The sequence below is a fragment of the Pseudoliparis swirei genome, chromosome 21 (assembly GCF_029220125.1).
Source record: "Pseudoliparis swirei isolate HS2019 ecotype Mariana Trench chromosome 21, NWPU_hadal_v1, whole genome shotgun sequence".
Lineage (NCBI taxonomy): Eukaryota > Metazoa > Chordata > Actinopteri > Perciformes > Liparidae > Pseudoliparis > Pseudoliparis swirei.
The window spans coordinates 9,878,573-9,896,075 of NC_079408.1; the positions used below are offsets into that span (position 1 = coordinate 9,878,573).

The window sequence follows — 17,503 nt, forward strand, 5'->3', positions numbered from 1 at the left end:
AAAACTAGCAAAACAACCCCCCCCCCCCCCTTCCTCACTCCTCCTTCCCTTTGCTTATATTAAATGAAAGGCACAGCAGCCTTTTTTCGAATCCAGGCGAAAGAGACGGAGCTGACAGCTAGTCAATGCTTCAGGACTGGCAGTTTAGGGGCTTCGTGCACACATGGTCGACCAAGATAAGTCTCATCTGCATGCACTCAACGTGTCAGAGGATCCCCCACTCTCCTACTGCATCTCGCCCTTTCCCCCAAACTACGTTACGGGGGGGTGGGGGGGGGGAGGAAGGAACGGTAAGAATATGAACACATTCAAATACCAGTCCACATTATTTGTTTAACTGTCCCTCGCCCCCTCGCCTTTTGCTGTTGAAGTTGTCCAAAGAGCCAGGCGGCGGCAGTGCATTTCCATGATGGACAAGGGATAGATGCAATTAAGCCCAGTGTGTTTTCAATTTGAAAAGAAGAAGCAAAAAGAGACATTACTGTGGATGAATGAGAAGGACGCAAGTTGTTTAATGCACATTTGCAAATGGCTTTTGCCTTTGTGCTTTCTGTCACTCAGGATTTGTATAAATGCAACAATTCTCTCAGTCAGTCCGCTTTTTGAGGAATAAACATTGCTCCAGCGTTGTTCAGTACGCTGCACCCTTCATAGGAACGCACAAGAATCTTTAAGGAAACAGATTGTACAACACTGTAATGTGCATAATGATGATTATCCTTAGCAGTTGTTGAAGTGTTCGCGTTCAGACATTGTGCACGTGCGAGCAGATGTCTACTCACACTTTGTCAGATTACCTTGTTGTTTTACCTCAGAAGAGATAGTTATAAAAAACTGCATACATTTGATTTTAATCCATTTAATAACTAGAATGGGCACTCGGTAGAGCGCATACCTTCGCTATCACAAGATTGGGCATTGAATTATGAACAATTTGGCATTAGTTGCATGCCAATTGGATACAAATTGATCGTGCTATGGTAAAAAGAAGATTTTGACCTTTTCATGACCTTGACCTTGACCTTTGACCCGATCTATCCCAAAATCTAATCAAATGGTCCCTGGATAATAACCAATCATCCCACCAAATATCATGCGATTCGGTTTAATACTTTTTGACTTATGCGAATAACACGCATACAAATAAATACACGGCGATCAAAACATAACCTTCCGCATTTTCAATGCAAAGGTAATCAACAAATACTGATACGGACTAACTGCATTTAGAAAACTGTAACATTTGGCAAATGAAGGGTAGGCAAAGTTTTCGTGATTCACTTTAGAAACACGTTTAATCCTGCTGAGCCCATGCTTCGTCTGGTCAGGCAACTTGACCAGGGTCAGAAGTAGAGACAATTCAGTGATGTCACGACAGAGTCCACACATGTACTCGTGCGCCTGTGTACCAAAGTTTCTGCTGATCCGTCCTCACATCAATACGTTCTGAAAGTAGCTGTCTTCAAATTCTGATGTCAAATCCCAAACCCACTTTTATTCAAATTACTCAATCAAAGAAACAATAGACGCATTGCTTGCCAAAAGGCTTTACGCCTCAGAAGGAAAAGAGGAAGTCCCTCTTGTCCCCCTGGCTGAGAACTGCTCACTTGCTACATCACAAAGGCTCCAATATGGTCGTGCAGATGTGTTTAAACGCCCGGCTAATGGAGTTCCATCAACACTCAGCTGTGTGTTGTTTCTGAGAGACTGCAACACAAAAGAAGGGCTCTTTGAGCCTTTATCTATCTGTTTTTGTCACACTGGCCATTTACTTCTTTGTTTATTTCCCTTCGCCCTCCATGGTAGCGGCTCAATGGAAACGGTTAATTAATAGCCGTGTGTATGTGCAATTGTGTTTCATCCAAGAAACTGGTGAGAGAGCCAGCACTTAACTCGCTATTTCAAAATGGCCTTTCATTCTTCAGAAGCTGCACTGTGCCCAGCAACACTTCTTTAATGTGCCAAACACTGACTGGGCTGCTTCGAAGCAGGTTTGTGATGGCAAACACATATCCATGTTTTTACCCACAAATAAGTCTTATAATGTGTACAAACAAATCCCGTAATGTGAATTGCAATTTAAAATTGGAATAAATACCAGTTCTAATAAGTTAAGATCTCATTTCTAGGTATAAATTATGCTCAAGAAACAACAATGGAAAAGAGTCACCTGCTATAAAGTCACAAAAATAGATGCCGGTAAACTTGCATCTCTCACTAGAGGCGATTGTTTAATCTGACTTGAGTGCTTGCCTCAGCAATAAAATTGAAAATGTCCAGTTTCTAAAGCCGTCGCTTTCTTTGCAAGCACCTGAGGCATGAAAGGAAAAAGTAGTCCGACAGCAGAAATATAATTCAAAAGTACAGTGTGGTTCATTCCTAGGGTCTAAACGATAGAGGGGTCCTGGCTGTAGAATCGATACAGTCGTTGGGAGGGAAGATGTTGGTGGGCGGCATACCGTCAATAGCAGAGAGCAAGACTCTGGAGTGGTCGTAGGCAATCACGTTGGCATATCTGTTCTTTGGTTTGTTGACCTCCAGGTTGGAGTGTTCCCACGTGAACTGCTGACCAGGGTCAATGGACTGTGAAGGAGTAGAACATGATTGTTACATTTTTACATATTATAGAAAATAAAATATCAGCATTTGCCAATAGTTCATTGCTAAGATTCAATTCAACCCCATGAGATGTTGGTGTGAGAGCAATATCAGAAGTATGCCTTTTATCACAGAGCAATTGAGAATATGATGTTATAATATTTTCTCTCTTTAAGAGTGTACTTGAATCATAAGGCCGCATTTAGACATGTATGATTAAAGATGTTTACCAGGATATTTTTTTTTTTACAGCTTTAAGGAAAGCAGTTAATAAAAGTCGAAAGCTCTGAGTTCCAATCTATTTTGTTCATGCATCTACACTGATGACATATTTGGATGAAAAATATTAATGCGGTGTTAAAGTCTTGCATAATTTCTGGATTTTGAGTACTGCTGTGAGACCTCACATGTGCTGCAGAACGATTGTAAAATATTGATCAAATATTGGTTCATCTCTAGGTTGCCCTGCAATGAATAATGTTTCCCATCAAGGCCAACTAATATATAAGACTGGATATTACCTACTATTTCCACCAAGTGAAGAGGACTAATACACACAGCATTTACAGAGCATATAAAATGGGCGACCTCTCAAGCATTCCTAAACTTTCACATGACAAATCAAGCCATAACATACGGTTCATGCTAGAAAAACCTTACTGGTAACCAATGAGTTTCCTCTTTCTACACAAAAAACCTGGATGTTCGGAAGTTGTGACCATGGCCGAACCGTATTTGACGTTTTTCAAAGATTGCTCTGACTGGAAGATGGATTCAGTTGATGAATAGTCTCCCCCAGACTTTTACTCCTTTTTAGTATAATCTGTTCTGGCCTCTTCCTGTCTTGTAGGGGGTGTCAACAGACACATGAATTTAAGTTTATATTGTTGGCCTGCAAGGTTTACATTAAAGGTGGAGGAGCCATTTCGTGGTTGGAAGTTGGACTAAAAGCGTACATTTTGTTGTCTTTGGCAGGAAATAATTGCGACATATAAATGATTAGATTTACAAAAACAAACATTACACATTGGTCACAGAGGAAAATCTTGTGTTCCATAAGCTTTCCTCATTTGAGTCGTAGGACTTTATGGCACATACTAGAATACCACACTTGGGACCAATTCCACAGAATTTGCTTTCCAAGCCCTCTTTTAGGTTTGTAAAGCAAAGATTGACAAAGCTCCCTCATCACCGATAAATGAGCTATAAAATTTAATATCACTAAGGGATAAGACAATGGCATGAAAGATGGCATTCCATCTCACGTTACAGGGAAACTATTGTGCTTGCGCTTTTAATGACTGCAACCTGCTTCTATGAGTTAATCTCCACTAAAAGTAGAAACCCAAGTGTATAAGGACACATTGCAAATAGATTAGTACACTGACCTTGCTTATTATCATCATAATTATTGTACTTGTACGACTTTTTTATGGTAATCTATGGGAGCATTATAAGCATAAAGATAAGCTTAATTATTCATTTTAATGACGGCAAACGTTATACTACTAAGATGGAAGAAAATACATAAGGAGGTATTTAAGAGCAAATAAGCTCAATGTGAATACAGTAACACATTTCAGCACCAATATTTTTATCTGCAGAAATCACTTAAAGCAGAAATATGCGGGGGACAAACCCCCGGCTATACCTGATATTTTTCAAAGTATTTTGAAACAGTGGGCTGCAACACTGCTCGTAATAAAAATCTTTATTTCATTGTGCTCGCAAAATTGCTTTCCACTGCTCTTGAATAAGCTCTATGAAATTGGAATTCAATGTACTTAAGCTGCAGTAATGATTGGGCAGCTTGGCAGCCACCCATAGGGTGACCTCATAGATTTGAGAGCTGTTGCAGGACCCGCAGAGAGAAATGGGCAGAGAAAGGATGAGCATCGTTCCTATCTCACAAAATGCCCCTGAAAGGACTTCTTGCTCACAAAGTGTTTCAGCTTTCGTTGGTTCATCTACAACACAAAGAAAACACTTACATTGTCTCCTTCCCACAGGGTTTGGAGGGCACTTGTAAAAAATGTAAAAGACTTTTGCGTTTGAAGGTCTCGTGGCAGGATATATAAATGTAACTATCACCTTTGTTCTATTGTGTGTTTTTATTCTGATCGTGGCCATACATTCCAGAATGAGACTTCAGCTAAAGTGTAGATATGATTCATTGGCTGGACAGGTGTCACTAAACTGTAGCTCTAGTAGAGCGTTAGCTTCCTTATACAACACATTCGTAGTGTGAGGTTTAGTGCTTCCCTTGACTTTTAGTCCTGTTACTTTAAGCGGTTGCTAATATTGATGCTTTTTAAAGATGAAACACTGATTAGTTTAATCCATTAATTGAATGCATTCATGTGTTTTCTCTGTGCAGATGTTGTTGGTATGTCTTGGCTTTGGCGCTGCTTTTACTCGACTGATCGTATCGGCCTTTTTCCCGGCAGAGATTTTTGATTAGTCATTGCAGGAAAAGCAGAGCTGCTACTAATAACATTAATAATTAATTTTTTTTCCATTCACGGGTCTCATTGAGCCACCAGGCACAAAAGCAGGGCTCTGGACTTAAAAATGGAATGCAACCATTATTAAAGCGATTAATTACATCAGTGTGTTTCCTGCTTTGAGATGTTAAAACAATGCGTTCTGTGAATATGGCATGCTGACTGATTTTAGATCTCTGGTGGAGCTTTTTCTCATTAAAATAATTCCTAATTCCCCTCCTGGGCAGTCATCCACCAATTGTTGACATGCTTGAACTGGTATATGGTAGCATGGGTATACTCTTTATGCGATTCTGCATTAATATGCCGAATCTGTAGTCAATGGACCAAGATTTGGGTATTAGAAGTGTTCTGGTTTGCATTTGCGGTAAAGTAATGTGTGTGGAGAGCAGAGGAGGTGGAACACATTGGTCCAAATGCAATCACTGCACCGCTGGCTATCGTCTGCAGATGGTTTGGATTTGTATTGGTTTCAAATCTGCTTGTAAACTGGCTACTCGTGAAGCAATCCAGTCATACACATCTGCTCACAACTCAAACTCCAGTTTTGCCTCTCAAGTTTAGACCATACGTTTAATGTTTAGACAGTATTATTGCTGAATCAGCATTGGGACATGGCTGACACCTACCTCATATTCTTGTGAAAACTTGAGGTTGTCGTTGGCTTTCAGGCGCTCCAGATGATCTGCTAGGTCCATAATTGGAATTGGAGGGTGGCTGGCCATACCTGTCAATTAGATGGACTGAATGTCAGTCACTCGTCTTGTGAGATGGCATCACCCAAGCACAAGCCAACAGTGAATCATTAGATAAGCAGCATGTGTGTTTAACAGGGGGAATGGACAAGTGGTTCTGGTTAGGCTAGTTTGTTCACTCAAAGCAGTGGCCATGCTCATAAAGAGAATATGGACACAGAAGCCAATGAGAGGTCATCGAGCACACTTGCCCCACTGGGACTCTCCCTATTGAGAGAGGAGAAAGGTTATTCACACGGAAAGCTGCGATGGATAGTTAGCGTGACAGTAAGACACAAACACAAAGAAACAACCCACAAAACAAACGAAAAACATTCAGGTTGTTAGGCCGGTTGTTGATGTTTGCTTTGAGTGATGACATGTCATTTCAAACTCCGCCTCCTGGGATGACATTGCATTACCACCAGATGGATTAGATTGGGATGGGAAAACAAGACTAGGCAGAAAAAAAAGGAAAGACAAGAAGAAGAAAAATAAAGCTAAAAAAATGAAATAAAATCATGTCAAGTGCATAATCGAGAACAACTAACTTGACAAATGGAGGTTACTGGGGTGACTGGACGCACCTGAACCTGTGGAGGAAACGGCGGTGTAATTAAATACATTGCAGATGTCATTGGCAATGTGATGACTATTCTTTCTCACAAGCAGAAGGTAGAAATTGAAATGGGACAAGAAGTAGCTGAATGATGTATACTTTTAATGGGACATTTATTAGTAACAAACAAGTCATCATGCGCAAAGCTCGGCTGATGCACCATGCGTACTTCATGGAAGGAACTCAACCATGGGATATTTTTTTACATTGATTTTTAACCTGAGAATGCTGACATGGCGATATACTACTTCAGTCTGCAGTTAAGTTCACTTGACTTTGACATTGTCGAACACGGGGGGTTGTTGAGGCGTGTCATCAGCGTATTTAAGAGCTTGGGAGAACAATCAAGAGTCTAGTGTTTGAACAATACTGATCTATTCAAAGAAAACTCTCCATCTCTCTCTCTCTCGCTCCCCCTCGATTGAGGTGATTTTTCATTTTGGTTGCTGGCACAAGTGGGCATTAGCTAATGGTAGCGGTGCCTCGTTTTCCTACCCACTCTCACGTCTCTGAAAGACGGCAAAGGGGGGTTTATATTGCAGTCCGCTACTCAAAATCCATTTCAACCACTGGGGGACAATGAAAGTACCATTTCCATCACGCCATCACTCAAACATCAAGCATCCTAAAGAAGAAAATGTCCATTGAGGGAAAAAGAGGTGCAAGAAAAGGTAGAGAGAGAGAGAGTAGGGGAGAGAGGTGGTGTAATGTCGAAGGGCTTCAGGACTTGAGAGAAAGTGGTCACGCGGTCGTAAATACAAAAGTTTGGTCCTTTTTGAGCAGCGAGAGAGCCAAGATACAAGCTCTCGGGAAGGCAGTTGCGGGGGGAAATGAGGGCTTGCAAGGTGAGTGAAATTGTTGGAGGATGTTTGAGATCACTCTGAGCCAAAAGGAAAAAATACCCCATTGCCAGGATGAAACAGCCAGTAATTGCCCTGACATCATTGAAGAGCTTATGCAACATCTCTTTTGCCGGCAGGGATAATTCATCCTGCTCTCATTCAAGCTGACCTGCAAAATATGGCTTTCGTGATACAACGTTATTGGCAGTCTCTGAACGCCTGTCGCCAAACCAGTCGGTGCCAGAGGAACTCAAAGGCAGTTTAGTGTGTTACTCTCTCTTGGTCGGGAGGACGGGGGGCACAGATGCATACCTGCTCTCCAGGTGATAAATGGACTGTGACTCCCATTGTTTCCCCGGGAGAATAAAAAATATAAAAAAGACCACATGACATGAGTCAAAGCATCACCACTGACCACCACTCAAGCCAGCACTAAAGGTCGCAGCGAATGATAACGAGTGTTGACAGCTTGCGGCCACTTTTCCCTCGCTAACAATTGGCTCACATACACAATGGAACACGGATCCGTGACGCATTTTGTATTTCCCTCAACTTCCACAATGGTGCCTCTTGTGTCCGAGCAGCAGGATGCCGTCCAAGCAGGGCTGTGCTATTGTGACTAAGCAGGACAAGTCTGGATGACCTGGGTGAACCAGGTGCAGAGGAAAACGACAGCTGCCATGAAACTGTCAAGCTTGCATTTCTGCCTCCTCATTTTCCACTGAGAAGCGTCTCTTGGGGGCAAACTGTCAGTTTTGACCCGTTGCGCCTTGTCTAAGCACCTGTCCACTGTCCAAACTGCTCACTTGTGTTGTGCCAATCTCACTGTCGAGATGACGGGTACTTTTTTTTCGGAGCGCCACCTCATTAGGTTTCAATGTCAGCAGTGGTTGCAAACGAAGAATCATTCATTAGGAATATATATATTGTGCCTTTAAGCAAGCGATCCGTTGCATTGGCATCCCTCTTCACAATGCACGTTCAGTTTTACATTTACAGTGAATGAGACATCCCCAACGTCGTTAGGAATACGTACCAGGTGTTTGGAAGTTGAGGCGTCGAAGCTCAACCGGGTCCGTGGGATTATGCAGTGGCATTTCCTTGCTGTTGGGGAGGCTCCCTTTCCTAGCTTCAGATTCTGCTCTTTTTCTGCACAACAAACAGCGGATTGTATTTATTTTTTGGGTGCTTTTAGTCGTCTAATAAATACAGAGGGTAAATATGTATTTGAGTAGGTGACAGGCCTGCAGCACTTAAAGACTACAAGGATGGACAAAATAACAACATCACATGAATTCAATACAACAGCCCGTAACCAGTAAATGATGCTTTAAGTGAAACCTAATGTTCGCTTTGTAATGCATCGTGTCAATTCAACACTATAGAACATTTGAAGCCATAGTTGGAGGGTGGTGATGACATTGCATTATGCTGTAAATTGGTCCAGTTAGCATATTTAAAGTGAGAAACAACAGAAAAAGTCATACACTTCACAGAGGTACATTTAATAAAGGGCTATTGTACTGGATTATATTGTGTTGTAGAGTGTTATCGGTTCCTCTCCCTTTTATTTTAGGTTAATTTTTCAGTAATTTGAATACAAAAATCATATTTGTAGAGAATCTCTCCACCATGTATATACAGGACTGTCTCAGAAAATTAGAATATTGTGAAAAAGTTCTTTCTTTTCTGTAATGCAATTAAAAAAACAAAAATGTCATGCATTCTGGATTCATTACAAATCAACTGAAATATTGCAAGCCTTTTATTGTTTTAATATTGCTGATTATGGCTTACAGCTTAAGAAAACTCAAATATCCTATCTCTAAATATTAGAATATCATGAAAAAGTATACTAGTAGGGTATTAAACAAATCACTTGAATCGTCTAATTAACTCGAAACACCTGGAAACACATTTTCAAATGTTTGATTTTGTTTTGCTGTTATAAATCTTTTTTTTTACTTGGTCTGAGGAAATATTCAAATTTTATGAGATAGGATTTTAGAGTTTTCCTAAACTGTAAGCCATAATCAGCAATATTAAAAGAATAAAAGGCTTGCAATATTTCAGTTGATTTGTAATGAATCCAGAATGCATGACATTTTTGTTTTTTTAATTGCATTACAGAAAATAAAGAACTTTATCACAATATTCTAATTTTCTGAGACAGTCCTGTATGTACAATAGAAAGGTGATGTGGTGGCATGATACATTTAAAGTGTAATAGTAGTAGGCAAAGTAATAACATGTATGCGCTTGTTTTTCTCAATAATAATAGCGGCTGGTGGCTTTGATATGAATAAATAAAAACAGTACGGAAGATGGGTTTCACATATGGTCATGTTGATTCAGCACACAGCATGATTTCAGCAATGACATCAGCTCCAGTGGATGACCAATTTTCCTGTGTTTGTATTTAATATGTACTCGTGAGAAAAGGGGTTTAAGGGAGTTAGTTTTTCTCTACTTCTCTCACTCTTACCTGTCTGGTTTGCTGCTCCATTGGTCAGCAAGGAAAGAAATATCGACACAACATTAGGCGGAAAGACCGTCGGCTTTATATACTGGATGATTCCAGAAATGTTTCTTTAGATTAAGTGAATGATTTTATAAGAGACAAACGGTACCAATCATATCCCAATTTTTCCTTTGCGTGCAAGATTAGCGATGCTTCACTCGAGAATGTATGCCCAATTATGCAGCTTTGGGTCTCTTTGTTTCAAATACTGCAGTTTCCCAGGTGCATCTCTTTGTATCTCTGCTATTTCAAGCAGTTTCAGCTGATTGCTTCTTGTTCAAGCATAAAAGTCATCTCTTGACTCCTAATTGCTGTGTATTTCTTGTTCTGCCCTGTGAGATTTATTGAGATCAAGATTTATGCATCTTCAAGATTGATGCTTGTGCACATGTGTACAACATGAGATCCTCATTTTGAATTCATTTGAATAAGTTAAGCATATAGCGCATTAAAATGCACGTTAACGCTTTTTTAAAATCGTTTTTGGTCGAAGACATGACTTGACCTTAATTATTCTAATGTGTAGCTTCACAAATGGCTCTGATTTATGTTTCTGCATACTTATATGCCCATGTCCTTTTCCTGAGCTCGATACAACATGGTTGTTGGCCTTTGTTTTGCTCAACAGGAGCATTCTGTCACATACAAATTGATCTTGACATGAGAAATATCTCCTGGTTATGCACCGAAAGTTCCCTAACGTGGCAGTGACTGTGGCTCGGTAATCGATTTAAATGGAATTCAAGGACAACGAGGCGCAATAGAATAAAGCTGTACGCGTAAACCTCTAACATTACTATTAATGTATTTTTTTGTCTTCAGTATTGGCGCTGTTACTGATTATAGTTGCGCTGACTCGTCACTTGCTAATCTTACCCTCACAAAATGACTTCCTGTGGACTAGTGGGAAATTCTGCTTCGGGCTGGACATTTGAACACTGACGGAAATATGCCTTATGTAAAAGATGAGAAGAGACGAGAGAGTGAGGGGCGGACGGACAAAAGTCGGCGTGTGGACGCACGCTTGTCAGCGCTTGTGTGTGTCATGGCGAAGCAGGAGGGCGTCATAAGATCAGGGTCGGGATCAAAAGCTAGTCTCCCGGGGGAGGGGGCGGGGGTGGGGTGGCTGGGACGCTTGCTCCAGGGTCTCTCAGGCTGCAGACACATGCAGTGACATGCAGCAGATAGTCGAAGCCCCGCCCTCCTACGCTCGACTGATGAGGACTTTGGAGGGGGAGGGCTGCTGGGACATGCATAGTCTGAAGATCAATGTGCCTCTGGCTTTTCGTTAAGATCTTCCATTTAAAGTCTGGATTGAAGATTCCTATGTTGTAGTGTATTGATGATATGGATATTCAATATTGAATGGAGGGGTGATGATAAATTGGGAGTGGACAACAATGTGTACTATATGGAGCATTTAAGGGTTAATATAGTTGTACCGTCTGAGTTGACTTCCTGTGCATTTGTTACACATATTATACAGTTATTAAAATTTCATTTAGTTTAATTTTGTTGTTGTTTTTGTTTCTGTATGCGGATAATCATTCAACATCCTCACCTTTTGAAGAGGAGGATGGCAATGACGATGCATATGATGAAGACAACCGCTAGCACAGGGCCCACCACCCAGATGAGGCCTTCCTCCTCATCGATGATCGGCTGGGGGTCGATATCGGCCGACACAACCAGGTCTGAGTAGGGGCTCGTGGCAAACATGATCTGAGCCGGGCAAAGGCAAATCACTGGTTAATCAATAAATCAACCATCATATGCTGCTTTCTTTGTACAGAACATTATCCTTCTATTTTGTGCCTTGATTTTGATCTATAATGTCGTGGTTTTGAAATACATTTTCTCCACAATGTTTCATCAAAATTCCGAACTGCCGGGAGAGATTGTGGATCCAGAGCTCAAGATATTCAAAGCAATTCCGCAAGACTTCAATTAATGTACCCTCTCTACAGAGCATATCTAACAAGACTCTGACAAAGACAGCATGACTAAAAATACAAATGAAAAGCCAATTCAAAGTTTTGCTGTGTAATTTCTGCTAAGCTGCAGCTTGACCAATCAAAATTATCGTCAACATCTCTATTTTTACGGGAGCCTTGATTAAACTATTTCACATTCTGCGAGGAGATTAAAAGAAAGGTCTAGTGGGAAGAAAATATATGCTTCAGTGAGCAAATTAGAGCTTTCCCTCTATTTGCCATTATCGTGCTGCTCTACCTGAACCCGGGGTTAGCGGAGAGAGTGCGAGGCGGCACTATAGACTACAGCCCATCATATCCTTCATCGCGCCTGCAGCCGCCTAATCATGCAGCTTTCGGGTCTTCGGTCCAGAAAGACACGTGCACAAGTACACACTCGCTGCAGCAGCGGCGATAAGGTGGACCGCAATTAAAGAGGAGCCCTGTTATCGAGGTATTGGTGCGATCAGCAAAGGTCTTGAGGGGTTTCTCTCCCCGAAGCAGCAAGGGGCAGCTTCTTCGGCCAACTGCAGCTCTAAGATGTTAAGTCAAAGCGTCACAAAGACTCAGAGTAACCCATCTAACCAGAGGCATACTCTGACCCCCTGTCAAGATGCACCGTTCTGAGCACGAAGACCACGAGATTACTGTTACTTTGGATGTCCCAAAGGCGAACGAGCTCACGTCGGAAGCTGAATGTAAGTCAAATATGAGGCACACGTGGATGAAGTTGAAATAAGACATGTTTGAGAAAGCAATCTTACATTTTCAGACATTTCCAAAACCGCTAGCACAAAGAAAATGTACTCCTGGCCATTCTGGAGTTGCTTGTTTTCAAAGCCCCTGTAGGTCTTCCCATCTCCCAGGTTGAAATCGTTGGGCAGGACTTTGAAGTAGGCCGCGATGTAGGCTTTGGGTTCTGCCTGCCTCTGGAACCGGAGGCCTCTGCTAGTTTGGTTTATCTCCTTCAGCAGCTAGGAGTAAGAGGCAGAGAATTGATTACACAAAGGGACCCATTTCACCACACATCAAAAAAAAACATTTCCACAAACCCAATCTGTCTATCTAAACGTCTCTCTGATTGCCAAGCTGCAATAATGATTGCAACAGGCATAGAAAAGATCAATTACTTAATTCATCTGTCTTTTTTCATACAAAAGATTGTGAGATTAAAAGATCTGTGAATTCCCAGTTTATGAAATAGTTCAGCATTATCCAACAGTTTAATACAAAAAAAGACAACATGTTTTTTTAATGGATTTGAGTAACATTTTTGCATTTTCCAACTTATTTTTTTTATAAATCTCAATGAAATATATGTAAAGTGAGGAGAAATTACATAATGTAACCCTGAAAAAGACACCATTGCTCCTTCAGCCAACCGTAATAATACTCCTAATGAAATAAACACATCAAGTGGGCCCTTCGTACAAGTCGGTTCTATCTGACTATAAACTTCCAGCACACAGTGCGGATCATAATTATGCAAATCAAGCTCCGATAGTTGTTTGGGTGTCTGATTTCATATCTCTGACTTGTGTGCATGCACGCGTGTGTGTGTGTGTGTGTGTGTGTGTGTGTGTGTGCTCTCGCTCTGTGCGGCTATCATTCACATTCTCGTGTGTGCGTTCTCGTGTGTGCTCTGTTTTGTCTGCCGGGCTGTTGGTGCTGCCCGATAATGTCTTCAATCATCTCTCCTGTCAACAGGGCTAAATCTAGCTGCCCTTGGGAAAAGTTGTGAAAAGGTGAGTGCCAATATTGACAAACAAATAAATTCTGACAGAGGGGCGACTTTCGGGTAATCGGTCAAGGCTACAGACACGGGCCTGTAGGCATGAGCTGTGAAGCCAATGCCACATGAGACATGGTGTGTTTTCTTTCTTTTAGCCCCCTAGACACGTGGTATATATTTGGGATGTTTATACTAAAGAAGTACATATTTAAAAAATCCACAGTTTCAAAATACGTCATAATTTGCCAGAGGATTTGATTCACAAATAAGGATGCTGACCAGCATTTATATGTAACCCTAGGGGGAATCCATTTGTTTTTTTAAAGTTTACATTTCTACACATTTCTAGGACAGAGGCTGCAGTATATGCTGCAACACATATCTTCAACCATTAGCGTGCAATGTTGGACACTGCATATAAAGGAACACTTAAATGTAATCGCAGCTGGGAATGCATATTGATAAAAGCGTTCACATTAAATCATACCTGCAATGCACAGAGTTGCCAAGTGTTACATACGCAGGAGCCTAGCTTTGTATGGAATGAGAAGGGACATGGGGGCTTGATGCAGCCCTTCAGGTAATTGCCACAGACACAAAGAGGAGGGGGCGGACGAGGTGGGGAGCACTGCACTTGATGGCTACTTCATGTTCTCATTTCCATATGAACAGTGCTCTCTGCAGCTATTTGCGTCAATCAGCGAGACTCATCTCCTGTTCCTCAACGTCCTTTCCAGTTTTGAGGAAAGAGAGATGTGTGATGTGTGCACATAACCATGTAGGCCCTTTTAAAGAAGCTGTTAACAATAACTGGATAATAGAATATGTATTATTTCTGCTTATTTTTTTCTTTTACTTTTACTTTCTGTCATTATAGTCAAGCTCAACCGTCAATGTTACCTCTTCCAAATTCATCTCATCGGGATTGTCCCAGGGTTTGAAAAACTTTCCGGTGCGTTGCTTCTTCAGAGGCACAACCACGATGTAATACCCCCTAGAAAGAAAAATGTTCAAAATGTAGGTCAAAGATTACTGCCACATATCAAAAGACACAAGTTGTATTTGTAATGGATTGGTTAACCCTATGACAGAAACAACAAATACAATATTGCCCAGTGTCCGCCATGTCGAGCTGTCATAGAGGGTTAATCTGCTTACCAGAAACTGATAAAAAAAGATGCATAATTATGCCGTTAGAAATGTAAGAAAGTCTCTATCTCTTGATTGACATTGCCATTTCCCTCTTTAATTTGAGCATGTTCAAAGAAGTCGGGCAACAGAGTTGCACCTCACTGAGGCCCCCCGTGGGCTAATTAGGAGACCTCTGCGAACGCAGAAAAGATGCAGAATTAGAGGGATTTTCATCCCTTCATCAGGGTGGCCGGAGAGATAACAGCCTCTGCCAGAGTTTTCTGGGCTTCCTGGTCGGGCACTGCATGAGCTAGCGTTAGCCAGGAAGGCCGTGTGGCAGGCTAAGGGGAAACTAATTAGCTGAAGCTCCGGCATGAGAGACAGCGGGCCAAGTGCATCCAGCAAGATCAAGAAACCAAAGATGGGTTTGAAGCATCAGTCTTCAATCGAATGTGCTGCTTGGCCTTCTGACAACCCCAGGCTTTGTTGAAAGGCTATAATAGACTTCATACGACTTGGACCAGTGCGCTTACACAAGTCGGGCTGTTTTAGTGTGTAATGACTGAGGTGAAGTGGATAATACACTGAGATTTAGGGATGCATATAAATGACTTTGTTTTTGAAGAATTCCCCGGACAAGGTCAGCTATCAAGTCATCTACTTTAATGTGTTTCATTATGTATCAATAAGAAGTACTAAAGAGTAATATAGGCTTCAGCAATGGACAGAAAAAGGTCCGCTGAAATATAGTGATGACGTCACAAATCCAACAAAAGAGACATTTGTATTACAAGTGGGGAAGTAACCAAATCTAGATAGTCAGAATCAACAGCACTACAGGTCAATGCATCGGGTCAGGGGTCATTACTCTGTGTGCAGTAGCAGAGTCAACGTGGGGGCTCGTCAACACATGATTAAAATCATCCACATTCGGGGGGGGCAGCCCACATTTCCCTTTCATTTCCCTCGTCTCGACTCACCTCACTCTCTCAGCTGTCTGCACCGATGGTAGGTCCACAGTCACCATGCCGTCTGAGTTGGTCTTGCCGGCCAGGTAGGGTTTGGTGCGGAGAATGTCCGGGGCGGTCATGGTGGACACGCGATGCTGCAGACCGCCGGCACTGTTGCCACGGTTGGTCAGGAGGAAGGAGTACTGTGTCTCAGGTTGAAGACCCGTAATTAGCTTCTGCGTTAGCTTCCCATCCACCTCCACACTCTGCCCATTATCGTAGAGGATCTGTATGTCAACGAGTTGATGCTTGATATGAGCTCTTGGTTGTGGACATGAAGCATTCTCTGTGCTAAAGTATTTCAATACACATGAACATTTGGTATGTATCTCGGCGGTGCTTACAGTGAAAGGCTGAGCTGGGTTATAGGTGTCCGGGATTTCCCAGGTCAGCAACACTGATGTCTTCATGGCAGCTCTCACATGAAAGTTTTTTGCAAACACTGCTAAAAGAAAGGCGGAGCAGGTGATTTAGACACAGGACACGCTTTTTAAAATATATCTACACTAATGCTTACCTGAGAGTGTCTCTTCCTCAAAACCAGGCAGTACTACACTGAACTCAACACTGTCCTCTTACCTTCTTACCAACACCAACCCTTAAATTAATGACTGAGGTTTGACTGACCGACAGGACAAAAAAACAGACATACATACTTACTCCATGATAGTTTCTTAAATAATTCTTAGATTAGAAAGACTAATGGTTGGACAATATGCTAATACCAAAGTCCTGTGGGTGACTCCAAACTTTTTCAACTCCTGCCATTTGATGCTTTCAGGGGAAGCTGCTGTAGTTGGAAAGGACAGCGCGGGGAAAAGTTGATTTTAAAAGGGAAAGAGCTTAAAAGAGGTTTAGGGACTGGTCCTACCTTGATCCAAAGGCTGTGTCCTGAATTGGACACTTGGGCTATAGGAACCAGAGCCCTTGCTGGTGAAGGCACACATTTTAATATCATAAGTGGTATCTGCCTTAAGGCCATCCAGGATGACTGTTGATTCCGGGGCGGTGATGAAGAGTTCTGAGGGACTGCGTGGGCTGTTGATGTCCTTGTACTGCAGAGCATATTTCACTATTTGGCCGTTTCGCTCCGCCAGCACAACAGGTTGCCAGCTAACCTGAATGGTGGAGGTGGTGGCACCCTCTGCTGTAATGCTCTGAGGGTAGCCACTCGGGACATCCTCATTTGTGGTGACTTCTTTGACTGTCTCTTCACCGAAGCCCACCTTGTTGCGCGCGGAAAGACGGAAAGTGTACGACGCTCCCTTGTGGATTTCTTTGGTCGTGTAGTGGTTCTCTCGCTCGGGGAACTCAATGACAGTCAGCGGATCCACGTCTTTGCGGCCAAAACGGAGGCGGTATCCTTGCAGGGGACCATGGGTTAATGCTGGGGGATGCCACTGGAGGAGAGCGGTGCCCATGTTGGTTGTACTGACCATTAGCCGAGGTTTATCAGGAACTAAGACGGCACCAGTGGAGAAAAGGACAAATAGTTATAAATATGAAGAACCATGTTGCTATCGTATCATATTTGCAGTAGACAGGCATTCATTATCAGTTGATCTATCTGTGTGTTGCAAGTCATTTCACTTTGGTACAATACTCTCAAAAGAGGTGAGTAATCGAGTGGCATTCCTGCTTTTCTCACTCCTTCTACATTTTGTTATAATTCTGAAAATGCCTTCAGCGGTGCCATGTAATACCAATGGAGAAGAGTTAATGCACTACATAAGAGATCAATTAGCTGCATTCACACTTCACATGCTCAATGAGCAGTATAACTGCCTCACACTTTCCCCCCTTATTGCTGAGCGTTTCACAGCTTTTCAGAAGAGAAAT

The 17,503-nt window shown here is 42.1% G+C and overlaps 1 protein-coding gene across 7 annotated transcripts in view; it reads right to left on the reverse strand.

Moving 5' to 3' along the window:
- LOC130211454 (receptor-type tyrosine-protein phosphatase delta-like) overlaps nt 1–17,503 on the reverse strand; it is a 255,394-nt gene that overhangs the window by 15,098 nt on the left and 222,793 nt on the right. For 4 of the 7 annotated variants that reach the window (XM_056442149.1, XM_056442150.1, XM_056442154.1 and 1 more), the window contains 10 exons: nt 16,536–17,123; nt 16,009–16,109; nt 15,635–15,891; nt 14,424–14,517; nt 12,556–12,765; nt 11,380–11,540; nt 8,334–8,446; nt 6,388–6,429; nt 5,732–5,829; nt 2,460–2,583 (listed from right to left, as the gene is read on the reverse strand). In XM_056442149.1, the coding sequence (XP_056298124.1) occupies nt 2,460–2,583; nt 5,732–5,829; nt 6,388–6,429; nt 8,334–8,446; nt 11,380–11,540; nt 12,556–12,765; nt 14,424–14,517; nt 15,635–15,891; nt 16,009–16,109; nt 16,536–17,123 (1,788 nt within the window). The remainder of the gene's footprint in view (nt 1–2,459; nt 2,584–5,731; nt 5,830–6,387; nt 6,430–8,333; nt 8,447–11,379; nt 11,541–12,555; nt 12,766–14,423; nt 14,518–15,634; nt 15,892–16,008; nt 16,110–16,535; nt 17,124–17,503) is intronic. The other 3 variants (XM_056442151.1, XM_056442153.1, XM_056442152.1) reach the window with 3 other exon arrangements.